This window comes from Peromyscus leucopus, chromosome 1 (assembly GCF_004664715.2).
Source record: "Peromyscus leucopus breed LL Stock chromosome 1, UCI_PerLeu_2.1, whole genome shotgun sequence".
Classification (NCBI taxonomy): Eukaryota; Metazoa; Chordata; class Mammalia; order Rodentia; family Cricetidae; genus Peromyscus; species Peromyscus leucopus.
The window spans coordinates 92,722,701-92,735,127 of record NC_051063.1 but is presented as its reverse complement, the minus strand read 5'-3'; the positions used below and the strand labels follow the sequence as shown (position 1 = coordinate 92,735,127).

Sequence of the window (12,427 nt, the reverse complement as noted above, 5' to 3'; positions counted from 1 at the left end):
CAAAAACCTAACCAGCACCATGCTTAACTCTACAGAAAGCTCCTGGCTTCTGTCAAATAAATGCTGTCGAGAGATGTCCTAGGTCATGTCCTTAACAATGGCTGCCTATGTCTGGTTTTTAGGTACCCTGTGCTGGCAGAGAAGGGCATACCAAGACCTGAAGCATGGGTTGGCCCTAAGAAACTAGAGAACTTGATTCTACAGTAAAATATTCTGTAATATACTCTACAATAAAGCCCGACTTTACTCTGCAGTGAATCACTGAGCAGATAGAAAAACGGGTAGACCATATGACTTCCAATCCTTTCTTGACTCAGTCTTCGGTAGTCATGATGATGATTGACAGACAAGCCCCAGTGCAAGTGCACCATTTCTAACATAGATGCTGCAGCTTAGATATGACATATCTCTCCCCTATCTGCCCTCCAACCCTGCCCAATGCTCATGTGTTGAAGGCTTGGTCCCAGCTATTGACAGCTAATTAGATCATGAATGGTGCTAACTTCAGTGGATTAACTTATCAACGAGGCCACGAGAGAGTGTGGGGCCTAGTTGGAAGAAGTAAGTCACTGTGGGTGTGCCTTTCAAAGGCACATCCTATCCCCAGATTCTTCCTCCCACTCTCTCTGCTTCCCAGTGGGACAGTTCGCTCCACGATATGATGCTCTGCCTCCCCAGAGGCCCATAGCAATGGACCCAGCTGACTACGGAGTGACCCCTCTAAAACCCTGATGCCTAATAAGTCTCTCCTCCTTTAGATAGTTCACACTGCCAGGCATCATGGTGATGAAGTAAGTCCATCACTTTCCCAAATAGCACAGGACTAACCCCACTGGTGGATCTCTTGGAGGTTCACCAGCCACAACACTCACCTGCATCACTGTGGTTTCAGAGGAGGCTGGGTAAGAGACGGATACTGCTTTCAAGACTCCTGGTCTGTACAGCCATGACCACAGCAGTGTTATCCACAACAGCCCAGGGGAGACAAAACCCTCCCCCCCCCTTCTCTCTCCATCATTTCTATTTGGTTGTCTCTGGTTTTATCCTCTTACAACAAAAGAGTACATGTAAAAGGATGATGGCCTGAATGGTCCTTTTTCTGTTAGTGCATTTTACCACCACCTAGCAAGAGATTGCCAGGACTGCCTTAGCACGCCAAGCAACCTTCCAGACCCTCCAAGTTCGTCAACATAGAACCTTCCCGAAGAGATGAGGGTGTGAAGCAACGTAAACCCTTGTGTTATGGAAAACACTCATTTAAACTCTCTGTGTCTCACTCCGCTTTCCACTGCTGTGAGAAAATGCCTGAGATAGACTCTGGCTTGCTGTGGCTCCTGCTCTCTTGGCCCAGCTGCCTTTGGGCCTTTGGTGGGACAGTATATTCCAGAGAAGAAAACTGCTCGCCTGGTAGAATCTCAGAAGTAAAAAACCAGGCAGGAGCAAGGGTCCTCGTGTCCCTTCAAGGCTGCAAGCCCAGTGACCTAATGTCCTTCCACTAGATCCAGCTCCTAAAGCTTCCACCACCTCCCCCAGCACCACAGGCTAAGAACCAAGCTTTTAACACAGTAGCCCTTTGGGACACTTAAAACCCAAAGCTTAAGAACCCCGTTCAGTGGTTCATATAAATCCTGAGTAAAAGGCATAGTCCCAGATCCCCAACACCCAAGAGCCAGGCTCTGTGGACCTAAAGCCAAATCGAGTGTCTGCATTTGGTAAAAGAATCCCAAACGCCGGGATGCAGGTCAGCACGCCTGTGCTTTAGACATCACCGCTTCCTGGCATGCCTCAATGAAGTAGCTGTGGTGCGTGCCCAAAGCAACTAAGCGGAGCTATCTAATTCATCAAGTTCATGGACAGAAACTAATATGGTTTAAGAGGGCAATCTGTCCCCGAGTTGTTCCAGCCTAAACAAGTTGGTATTCTCCATCTTTAAGCAGTCATTTGAGGCAGCTGCAGGACAGGAAGAACACTGGCTAGTGTGTAACAATAAAACCAGATCAAACGCATCTGACTAAATGCTTGCCCTCTACTCCTTTTCCCAAACAGGCTGTGTACTGTGAGCTCCAAACGCACTCCTTTAAATTAATACAAAGTGGGGCTGGAGAGAGGACTCAGAAGAGCCCTTGCTACCCTTGCAGAGGACCCAAGTTCAGTTCCCAGTACCCGCATACTGGCTCATGACTGCCTGTAACTCCAGCTCCAGGGAATCTGACATACTCTTCTGGCCTCTGAGGGCACCAGGCATGCACACGGTACACAGACATACATGCAGGCAAACACTCATACACATTTAAAAAAAAAAAAACTTTATACAAAGTTGATCGGTACATATAGAGCACAAGCTGTTGAATACTGCTAGATAAATCATGGCTCTAAAAGCTGCTTAGAAATTTTTATTTATTTATTTATTTATTTATTTATTTATTTTTTTTTGGTTTTGTTTTTGTTTTTGTTTTTTTTTGTTTTTTCGAGACAGGGTTTCTCTGTGTAGCTTTGCGCCTTTCCTGGATCTCACTCTGTAGACCAGGTTGGCATTGAACTCACAAAGATCCGCCTGGCTCTGCCTCCCGAGTGCTGGGATTAAAGGCATGTGCCACCACCACCTGGCTAGAAATTTCTTTTCCAGATTCGAGTGTGCACATTTGTAATCCCAGCACTTGGGAAAGATGTGAGTGTGCACACCAGTAATCCCAGCACCTGGGAAAGATGTGAGTGTGCACACCAGTAATCCCAGCACCTGGGAAAGATGTGAGTGTGCACACCAGTAATCCCAGCACTCGGAAAGCAGAGGGAGGAGGGTCGCTGCTAACCTGAGGTCGGCCTGGTAAGCACAGCAAGATCCAGGCCAGTCAGTGCTGCACGGTAAGACCATTTCAAAACACAAAGGAAGGGAAAGAAAAGAGAGCGGGGAGTCGAGGGAGAGCGAGTTTCTTTTGCTAAAAAGTGATAGCTCCAGAGGGGGGCAAAAAGATTGAAAGAGCCAGAGGACCAGGGAGTTTGCTGTGAGATTGTCTCCTAGTCATGGCAGATGCTACACCCGTCAAGTCTCACCAACGTGACTGACTAAGCAGGAGCCGAACAAGGACAACACTAGACATGCCAGAGTGGACATGAGCAAGCCTATGTGGCCCCAGCCTTACACAAAGAACTGTAGTCAGCTAAGGAATGCCGAGAGTGGGCCGGGCAGCCCCCCCTCGGGAAGAACACATGAACTGGTGGTCCAATACCGAGTGGTCAGCCCTGAAAACACACATCCGGGTAACAATACACAGACAGAGCGGGTTATAGTTAGGAGGATATGTACATCCACATGCATATATGCATGCAGCAACAACAATGAAGAAAAAGGCCATGAGTTAGAAAGCGAGGAAGGAGAGGTATATGGGAGGGCCCAGAGGGAAAGGAAAAATGATGTAATTATAATCTCAACAGTAAAAGAAAAAAAAAAAAACAACACTGCTCCTCACTTAGGCCTATGGGGTAATACAGAGCAAGGTAAACATCTGGCTTTTCTATTCGAGTTTGCATCTGTCTTTGTCCAAACTTTGGGCCAGACCACTGCATGTTAATCACTCCAGGAGTGGCTGTGTCACGCCAAGTGACACCTGTGCTACCTCCCCCCCACCCCGCGCCCCCCCCATGGCTTCATGAAGGCACACAGATCAGAGTAATGCTGGATTTACTTTTAGCCATTATAACACCCTGTTCCAGGCCCCAGAAGTTTTCAGTCATTGTCCTAAACCTACCACCACCTCTTAGACTCCAGACCAGCAGAGCCTGGCAAGCGGGTCATCTCCTGATGAGATTACACAAGCCCCACCCCCACCCCCAAGCCGAGATCGTCAAAAGGTCTGCTTCTCCTCACTGTGCACAGCCAGAACAGAGCACTGATTAACCAGACCACACCTCAACTTTGACCTCTTGCCTCCTGACCCAGTTCTTGGCCCAGAGCTCATGCCAGTGCCCCACAGACCCTTCCCTGCATTTCCACCATGATTTCTGCTCATTTTCTCCGGGGCAAGCTTGACGTGTGGGAACCTGTGTGAGGTAAACCACCATGGCCAGGACAACTTAGAGAAGGAAGGGTTTATTTGGGCTCACGGTTCCGGAGGGATGAGAGTCCAGCACGGCAGGGAGGCATGGCAGCATGCGGCAGGCATGGTGGCCTGAGCGAGACGCTGAGAGCTCACGTCTTCAATGGCAAACACGAAGCAGGAACTACACCAAAAGTAGAGTGAGGTTACGTATTCCCAAAGCTCACCCCTCTCAACGACACATCTCCTCCAGTGCCACCAACCGGGGAGCAGGTCTTCAAGAACCTGAGCCTGTGGGGACATTTCTCACTCCAACCATCAGCTGTGGAGTCAGGTCTCTGACCTAGGACTCCAGTTATATTGTGACCTCACTATTGTTCCTGCCGTGGTAAAATTGTGCCTCAGTGCCCTATTTCTACCAGTGGTGCCTCTGGGCTATCAGTTCCACCATCCCACAGTCTAAAGCAGAGACCCTAAGGAGCTGAAGGATCTTGTCCTGAGAAAGGAAACCCAAGGTAGTGGCTGGCATCCAGTCCTGAGGGTCAGCTCATAAGGGCAGGGGTGAAATGTCTGGGTGAGATGAGAGCACTCACTGGTCAGGTCTTGGATTCAGAGAGCTCTGTGTTCAAACCTTCTCCACCCCTTCTCCCACACCCTCTCATGGGTGTCTTTTTTTTCCCCCCCTCCTAGTTCCATCTTCTGCCCTCAGATGTGCACGCACGCCCCTCCTTTCTCTCTGAAGGAAACACAGACGCCTGAGCATTAGAGTTCAGTGTGGGAACAGGAAGCATTTGGATCCCACGCCTGTCCTCAGAGTCAGAACGGCCAGTGCCTGTGCTCACGGCCCCACCAGGCAGAGGAGAAACACACGGGGTCCTGCAAACATGCTTCCATTAGGAACCCAACTTCCAGGAGTTCTCACCTGCTGCTCTATTGAGACAGGGTTTCTCCTATTGTTTCCATACAGTATACTACAGACCAGCTGGGCTGTGAGCATTCCACTGAGCCTCTGTCTGCCACCATCCCACTGTGGAGTGCTACAATAGATGCACGCCTCTACGGCAGATTGGGGTTTTTTGTTGTTGTTGTTTTGTTTTGTTTTCCTTTTTTCGAGATTGTAATTTAATTACATTTCTCCCTTCCCTTTCCTCCCTCCAAACCCTTCTATAAACCCTTCCCCACCCTCCTTCAAATTCATGGCTTCTTCTTTCATTAATTGTTTTAGCATGCATAGAAGTATTTGTATGTACACATATATTCATAAATATAACCTCCTGAGTTTATATAATGTCACTTGTATGTAAGTTTTCAGGGCTGACCATTTAGCACTGGACAACCAATTGTATGCTCTTCCCTGAGGAGGACCATCTCTCCCACTCCCAGATCTTTATTTGGGTTTCAGGGATCAAACTCAGGTTATCTCCTGAACCATCTCCCCAGCTTCCTGTATAATTATCTGATGAAGAATGAGGGAGGGAGGGAAGAGGGGAGGGAGGAAGGGGAAAGTAGGATGGGGTCAGAGAAGTACAGTGTGTTAAGAGGAAGAGTCTGTCCGTCCTAAGTGCTTGCCTGCTAACTTTTGGTGAGAACGCCACAGGAGACCAATTCTTCTCCTGCACACTAACAAACTCTTACGTCTTTCCTGTCCCTTTCTGTTTTCCACCACAGCTCTGCAAAGGACCCACAGCCTCCAGTCTCCAGCTCCAAGCAAATACCAGAACTGGAGAAGAAAATTCCCGTCCAGTGAGTCATGAAGGGGGGCGGTGGGGGGGAGGGGGGTCCAGGGATGGGGAGGCGCTGCTCTCATTCCTTACATGGTATCTTCTCTGGCATAGCCTGGGATATGAGGGCAAGAAAAACCATTAGCTTGACTCAATTTCCACTGCTAACTAGAAGCATTTGCCGAGGGATCTGGGACCTCCCCAGGCCTCTCTCTCCACTCTGACATCCCAGTGCTTATACTTTCACCAGAACAGAGCCCTCTCAGTCATGAGCTCCAAGTTTGAAATGAGGAAGAGGAGGAGAGACTGAGAGCCAGGCGCTTGGTTCTGTCCCAGGAACTGGACTAGACCCCCTTTTGGCTCCATGTCATTGTGGCCAAGGCATGAAGGTAGCAGCTTGCACTAGAACATGAGTGTAAACACTTGAAAATACACACACAGAGAGAGAGAGAGAGAGAGAGAGAGAGAGAGAGAGAGAGAGAGAGAGAGAGAGAGAGAGTTTGTTTCTTCTGAGCAGGTCTTGGCCCCTGGGTGAGTTCCAGGGCTCCCACAAGAGGTATAGTGACCATGTACACATAGTCACACAGCAACAGAATTCCCCCCCAGAACCCTTGAGTGAGAAGCTGGGGCTCCATTCTGCTGTGAGCCCATCACCCCCTCCTGCCTCCCTTTGTATCCATGTTCCCTCTCCAGGCTCACTCGGCCCAAGGCTGACCCCAGGGAGGCCTTGGGCAGAAGCCCTACCCTAACTCTCCCTCTTTCTGAGTCAGCCTGATTCCGGGCCAGTGAGTCATTTCCCACCAACCCCCAGACTCATCGCCTCTCACTGTGTCTCCCTAGGACAAGGGCCACCTTTGGAGCTAGACCAAATCTGCATACCTGGGATAAGCTAAAATGATAGCTGACTCATCTGAGCTCCCCCGGGTGGTAAATGTGAGAGCACAGAGGAGTCTTCTCACCCTGTGCCTGGAGGTTCAGAAGCACTAGGATCCTCTCAGGCCCGTCCTCCTGGGTGTTGAGGCTATCCCAACATTTCTGAGCATCACCAGTGTCAGGGAGCTCAGTCTGTCCTCAGCAAGCTCCCAGCATGGGGTGAGATACGAGACTGGCAAACAGCAGGGCCAGGGATTCTAGAAAACAAGACAATTCTGTTACCCAGAGGTGGAGTTTGGGGCCCAACCTGGAGACTTCAGTGTTCAGTTATTAATGAATATAGGGTGTGGGTCTTAAGTACACAGTGACGCTGAACGTGAGCAGGGCTTGACCCTGTTGTTTCTGTGGCCTAGCAATGTCTGGTCCAAAGGAGTTCTTGTTTATGAGTAGGAGAGAGGGAGGAAGGAAGGAAGGGAGGGAGGGAGGGAGGGAGGGAGGGAGGGAGGGAAGAAGGAAGGAAGGAAGGAAGGAGGAAGGAAGGAAGGAAGGAAGGAAGGAAGGAAGGAAGGAAGGAAGGAAGGAAGGAAGGAAGGAAGGAAGGAAGGAAGGAAGCTGGAAAGTTGGTTGGATTGGGCACAATGAAACAGCATATGGGTTCAGACTTGCAAGCTTCTGCCCCTAGAGGGCGCTCCAAGACTTTGAGAAGACTGAGTCCTTCATAGCCTCCAAATTCTAGGAAGTAGGGCCACCAGGGATCCCAATACTCCTGACAATCCCAAAAATCAAGAACCCCTATGCCCCCAAAGAAGGTTTGTCAGTCAATAGAAGATAGAACACAGGCATCCTTTCCATGCTGAACATGCTTAGTGTGACCTCCACCATCAGGGGAAAGGCCACCACTGCCCGCAAAGCCAAGAAGAAATAGCACAAGGAATTTCACCAATGGGCACAGAGGCTGTAATCCTGGCCCAGGTCTGCTTATCAACCCCTTTGATACAAAAGAACCCTGAGAGCCAGCAGCACTCAGATCCTGTGCCCTACAGAGGACAGAGTAGCCTGGCTGGGCCATCCGAGAGTGCCTGGGCAAGCACTGGAGAGGAGGAATTAAGCAGACAAAGAATGAATTCCTAGGCCAAGAGTTAGAGAAACCCTGGCTGGTCTGGGTGTCCCATTCCCTCTGAAACAGATGTCGGGTCTCTCGGTATCTTTGCTGATGGTTTGTGTGCAAGAGGAGGGAAGTGAGTGTGATTTGTACTAAGCTAGCATTTGTCTGCATGGTCGTGTGTACTTTTTGGATGAGGACTCCGGAGGTAAGCAACTTGCTCACATCAGTTGTAAATGTGAACAGTTGTAAATGTCCTGAGGTCCCCAGTTTATCATCTTTCAGAGGAGCTAGAAGACGTTACTTGTCTCACAGGAGAGATTTCCCATCCCTCAGCCCTTCGCTGGCCTTTCTTTCCCCTTCTGGAGTCAGGCCTGGCCCTTGGGCAATGACTTGGCCCAAGGACAAAAGAGAGTCTGGGCCTCCATGTCTCCATTTCTCAAGCCTTCCACAAGTTCTGTCTTTACGATAATACACAAGGACCTTGTAGCCAGAGACTCCACCACAGGGATGGGGCCTGGGATCAGAGGAAGAAGAAGGAGACAACTTCTGGGTCACAACCTTGTAGATCCCAAGACTTTCTGTCTAGCTTGTATCACAAAGTATCCCTGGTCCCTGGTCCCGTGTCTCAAGGTCCCCTGTGACTCCTCAGAGGAACAAAGGGATAGTCTGTGGCACTGAGGGGACTTTTGAGGCTACTTAAGGAGCCTGATTCAGAGGATGGCAGGGAGCAGAGTGAGGGGGCGAAGAAGAGGGGGAGAAGGAATTTGGCAGGAATTTAGCAACCGGGGGCAAGAAGCAAGACAGCAACTGACTCATAAGTTTTGCCTTTTTAGGCTTGAACCATCCTGTTGTGGGCTGAGATGGGGTGCGGGTGATGGGATGGAGGCCAGCGCTCCCCTGCTCAGCTCCTGGCAGCTGAGAGCCTTTCTTCTGGGACCTCCTCCTTGCCCACCTTCACAGCAGCTGTGTTCCTGCAGTTAGTTACCTTTTCCCTCCGAAACATCATGAGGCAAGGGTGGGGTACACTGTAGAAGCCCACGGACCACATGTATCCAGAGCCATCTTTTCAGAGCCTATGCCTGGCATGTCCTGCACTGCCTAACAAATTTGCCTTTGTGTGAGGAGAGCAAAAAGCATACTAAAAGTCCACCCGTGTCCCCCTGAAAGATGTGTGGAACTCTTCTTGAGTGGAGGGAACTTAGGCATGGCTTTTCTTCCAGACTTGTGTCCCCAGAGCTCCCTGACTCTGTATCATTAAGTTCCTTGAATTTGCTCAGGGTAACAAAAGCATAGTTTGAGTTCCTGAGCAGGTGCCTATCACCTAGAGCTGTGGGGGAACTGAGGCCTGAGGCTTGGGTTGAACTAAGAAGTACAGATGTGTAGAACCTGTAGATTGGACACACCAAAGGGAAATCTGAATGGCCCACCTGAGCCACAGGAAGCAGGGAGTTGAGGTACTGGATGAGAGAACCAGGTAGTGAGATCCACAGTCCCAGGATGTGCCTAGGGAAGACTGCTGTGAATGAAGCACAGAGCATGCCAATGAAAGACGGTGTACAAGTTATCTGAAATGCTCCCGTCTGGAGATAGAATACTTGACATCACAGATTGAAGGTTACCAAGTTGGAGGGGAAGAAGAAGTGACCAGGGACAGGAAGTGTCAGCAAATCATGGGTCTGAATGACTTCCCAGGCTGCACTGTTAGAATCCTGCTCTTGCGGGACCAGATGATTTCAGCTGCCCACAGCTCAGAACTGGGCTCCTCCCCAGAGGCCAGCCTCACTCCTTTCTCATGCATCTCTGAACAGACACACTGCTTCCTGTCTGTTCCCCGAGCCACAGAAGTTTGGCAAGGACCCATTCATTCTGTGTGGTTCGAACCGTTGATGTGGGTGTAACCTCCCTCCCTGGGGTTCCCAGAAGATCTCAAGCTAACCACCTTGTCTGAGAGCCCCTCAGCGGCACACACCGGAGAGGGAGAACCCATTTCATTAGGACTAAGCATCTATCCTGTCTGTGCCCACAACTAATGGTCTGACATCTTGTGGAAAGAAACCTCAGATGGTTTATTGACAGATTTAGTGCAATCCCAACTCCTGACCACCATGACTTCAGGGAAACGTTAGCAGTAATGTCCGTCTCCAAAAAGCACTCTGTGGGTTGGGCTCACATCTCCCAGGAGCAGTCTTACGGAAGTCGGAAACACTGACTCCCTCCCATGACTTCTCCTCCAGAACCCTGCTGCCAAGTCCCAAGCTGTGGGCCCTAAGGCCCTACCTCTGAGTCCATCCCCAGCATCTTCCTTCCTAAAACTGAAGATCCACCCACGGTCTTCTCTTTTTTGTGCTAAAAACAAGGCAACTATGGAGTGTGTTGTTTCCTTCATAGATTCAACACCCATGAACAGAAGAGCACCATCGCCTCCAAAGGAGCCTCCTCCTCCTCCTCCATCTTTACCTTCTTCATCTTCTCTGCCGTCTTTCTTTTCCTCAACCAGTGTACCTGGGCACACTTCAGAGAATTCCTCCTCTCCTCAGGTAAGTGCTCTCAAGGGCTCTGCACAAGCCATGGCAATGCCGACTTTCCATGCTCCTCACTACTGCCATACTTAATTCTGGATTCTAAGTGCTCACAGGTCCCTTTCAGGTGCAAAGCCAAGCAGAGACAGGCCTCTGGATACTGGTTTTGTTTTGGTTTGGTTTGGTTTGGTTTTTTGTTTTGTTTTGTTTGTTTTTTGTTTTTTGAGACAGGGTTTCTCTGTGTAGCTTTGCTCCTTTCCTGGAACTCACACAGGCTGGCCTCGAACTCACAGAGATCCGCCTGGCTCTGCCTCCCAAGTACTGGGATTAAAGGCGTGTGCCACCACCACCCGGCTTCTCTGGATACTCTTTATATGTATCTTTCATAAAAACTCACTTTGCCCCTCCTGGGCCACTCTCATGAACAATCCCCCCCTTCAGCATTGTGTGGGAGATGGGCATAGTACACATGCCCCTGAGGAAGTTCACACAGGGAAGAACAGCCAAAGGGTGATAGGCCCAGAAATAAGGGTGGTCCCAGTAGCATCCAGGACCTTGAGGGCAGTATCTGTCTAGAATAGAAAACATCACCATGGCAATGGATGGCTGGATTCTTTCTTTTCATGTGCATCCTGCAGTCTCTGTAACCTTCTAGGACTGTGCTAGACTCTGTGGAGTCTTCAAGACAGAAAAAGATGTACACTCTTTTGAGGCCCTCTGCCCTGTGGCCTGCTGCTCAGGCACCAGGAGTCTTGGCAGGACATTGCCACTCTTTGTAGAGTCCACTCATGTTCTTCCAAGTTCCCATATGCTTGAAATATTGATTCTACAATGGTGTGAAGTGTGACCATTTAGAAAGGTTCTCAGAAAGTCCCAAAGGCTTCACTACCAATACTTCAGCTAAGAAGAAGAACTGTAACTCCTTACCTAGACAGCCCACGAACCACGGTTGGAGAAACTGACTTCTTGGATGTCAGCAAAGTATACCTTTAGTAAAGGCAGTATTTGAACAAACCATGAGGAACCCACCCCATCCTACCTATGTTTACTGCTCAGGAGCTTGTCAAGAGCAGCAGCCATGCCTAGGCTTTCCTATCTGGCTTTTTCTCCACTTATTCGAGAGCCTTTAATGGTCTTTGGTTAGAGCATGTTTGGGGACTGTAGGTAGATGCCAGCAAATTCCTAACTTGGAACAAAGAAGGAGCTTTCTGAAACTTCCTCTAACTTTGAGTATCTAAGAGCAGCAGAAAGGGAGAAAATGATGCGTGCATGGACACTCACCTTCCCCATAGAAATGGGAGCTCTAATAACACTGGGAGCTTTAATAACTAGTATTTCTGCCCATCCCCTGTAGGTGCCAGCTTACAGCCTCCACTCCCTGCCAGTCTCCAGAGGTGATATTAGCCCTGCTCCACTCTACCTGAGACGTGCCAGGGCTCAAGGCATCTTGAAGGAAATGCCTCTCTATCTGCCTCATGGCCCCATGCTGGAGAGCACAGGCCTGAGGAACCCCAGTGGAGAAGACCTCAGCAGCCCTGTGGAAATGGCTTCAGAGGACTGCCCGGAAGCACGGGCTCCTCTTGGGAGCACCAAAAGCACGTACAAAGATTCCCACCCCGTTGCAGGGGAGGACCAACTTTTGTCCCATCAAAACCTAGCTCTTGGGGCTGCAGGGAACCCAAGAGAACTGAAGGAGAGACCCAGGAGGGGACAGACAGGTGGCTCAGAGCTGTCTGAAGAGAGGAAGTTGGGTTTGAAGAAATTAGTTCTCACACAGGAGCAGAAAACCATGTTGCTAGACTGGAGTGATTCTACCCCTGAGCACAAGGCTGGGAGCAACTCTCCCAGGAAAGAGCGGAGAATGGCAGAGGCCGGACCCTGAAATCCTCTACCCTCCCTCGGGCAGTGAAAGAGAAACTACTATCCCAGACAGGCACCCCAGAGGAGATGCGTCCCCCGACTGTCAAGGCGCCCCGGGAACGAGAAGTGCCTCCACCCAAGTCTCCCCTGAGGCTCATAGCAAATGCCATCCTAAAGTCTCTGCTCCCCAATTCGGAAGGTGGAAAGAAGACCTGCCCTAAACTGGAGCCAAAAACGTTGCCCCAGGGCCAGCCGCATGCCTTCACTCGCTCCTTCAGTTTTCGGAAACCCAGTTCCAATAAAGATGGGGACCAG

At 50.0% G+C, this 12,427-nt stretch overlaps 1 protein-coding gene across 1 annotated transcript in view; it reads left to right on the top strand.

Annotated features, from left to right (window-relative positions):
* Positions 1-12,427, top strand: part of Micalcl (MICAL C-terminal like) — a 61,760-nt gene that overhangs the window by 19,222 nt on the left and 30,111 nt on the right. Inside the window, 4 exon segments of the mRNA XM_028875854.2 lie at positions 5,703-5,777; positions 10,122-10,270; positions 11,607-12,084; positions 12,087-12,425. Of these exon segments, the coding sequence (XP_028731687.1) occupies positions 5,703-5,777; positions 10,122-10,270; positions 11,607-12,084; positions 12,087-12,425 (1,041 nt within the window).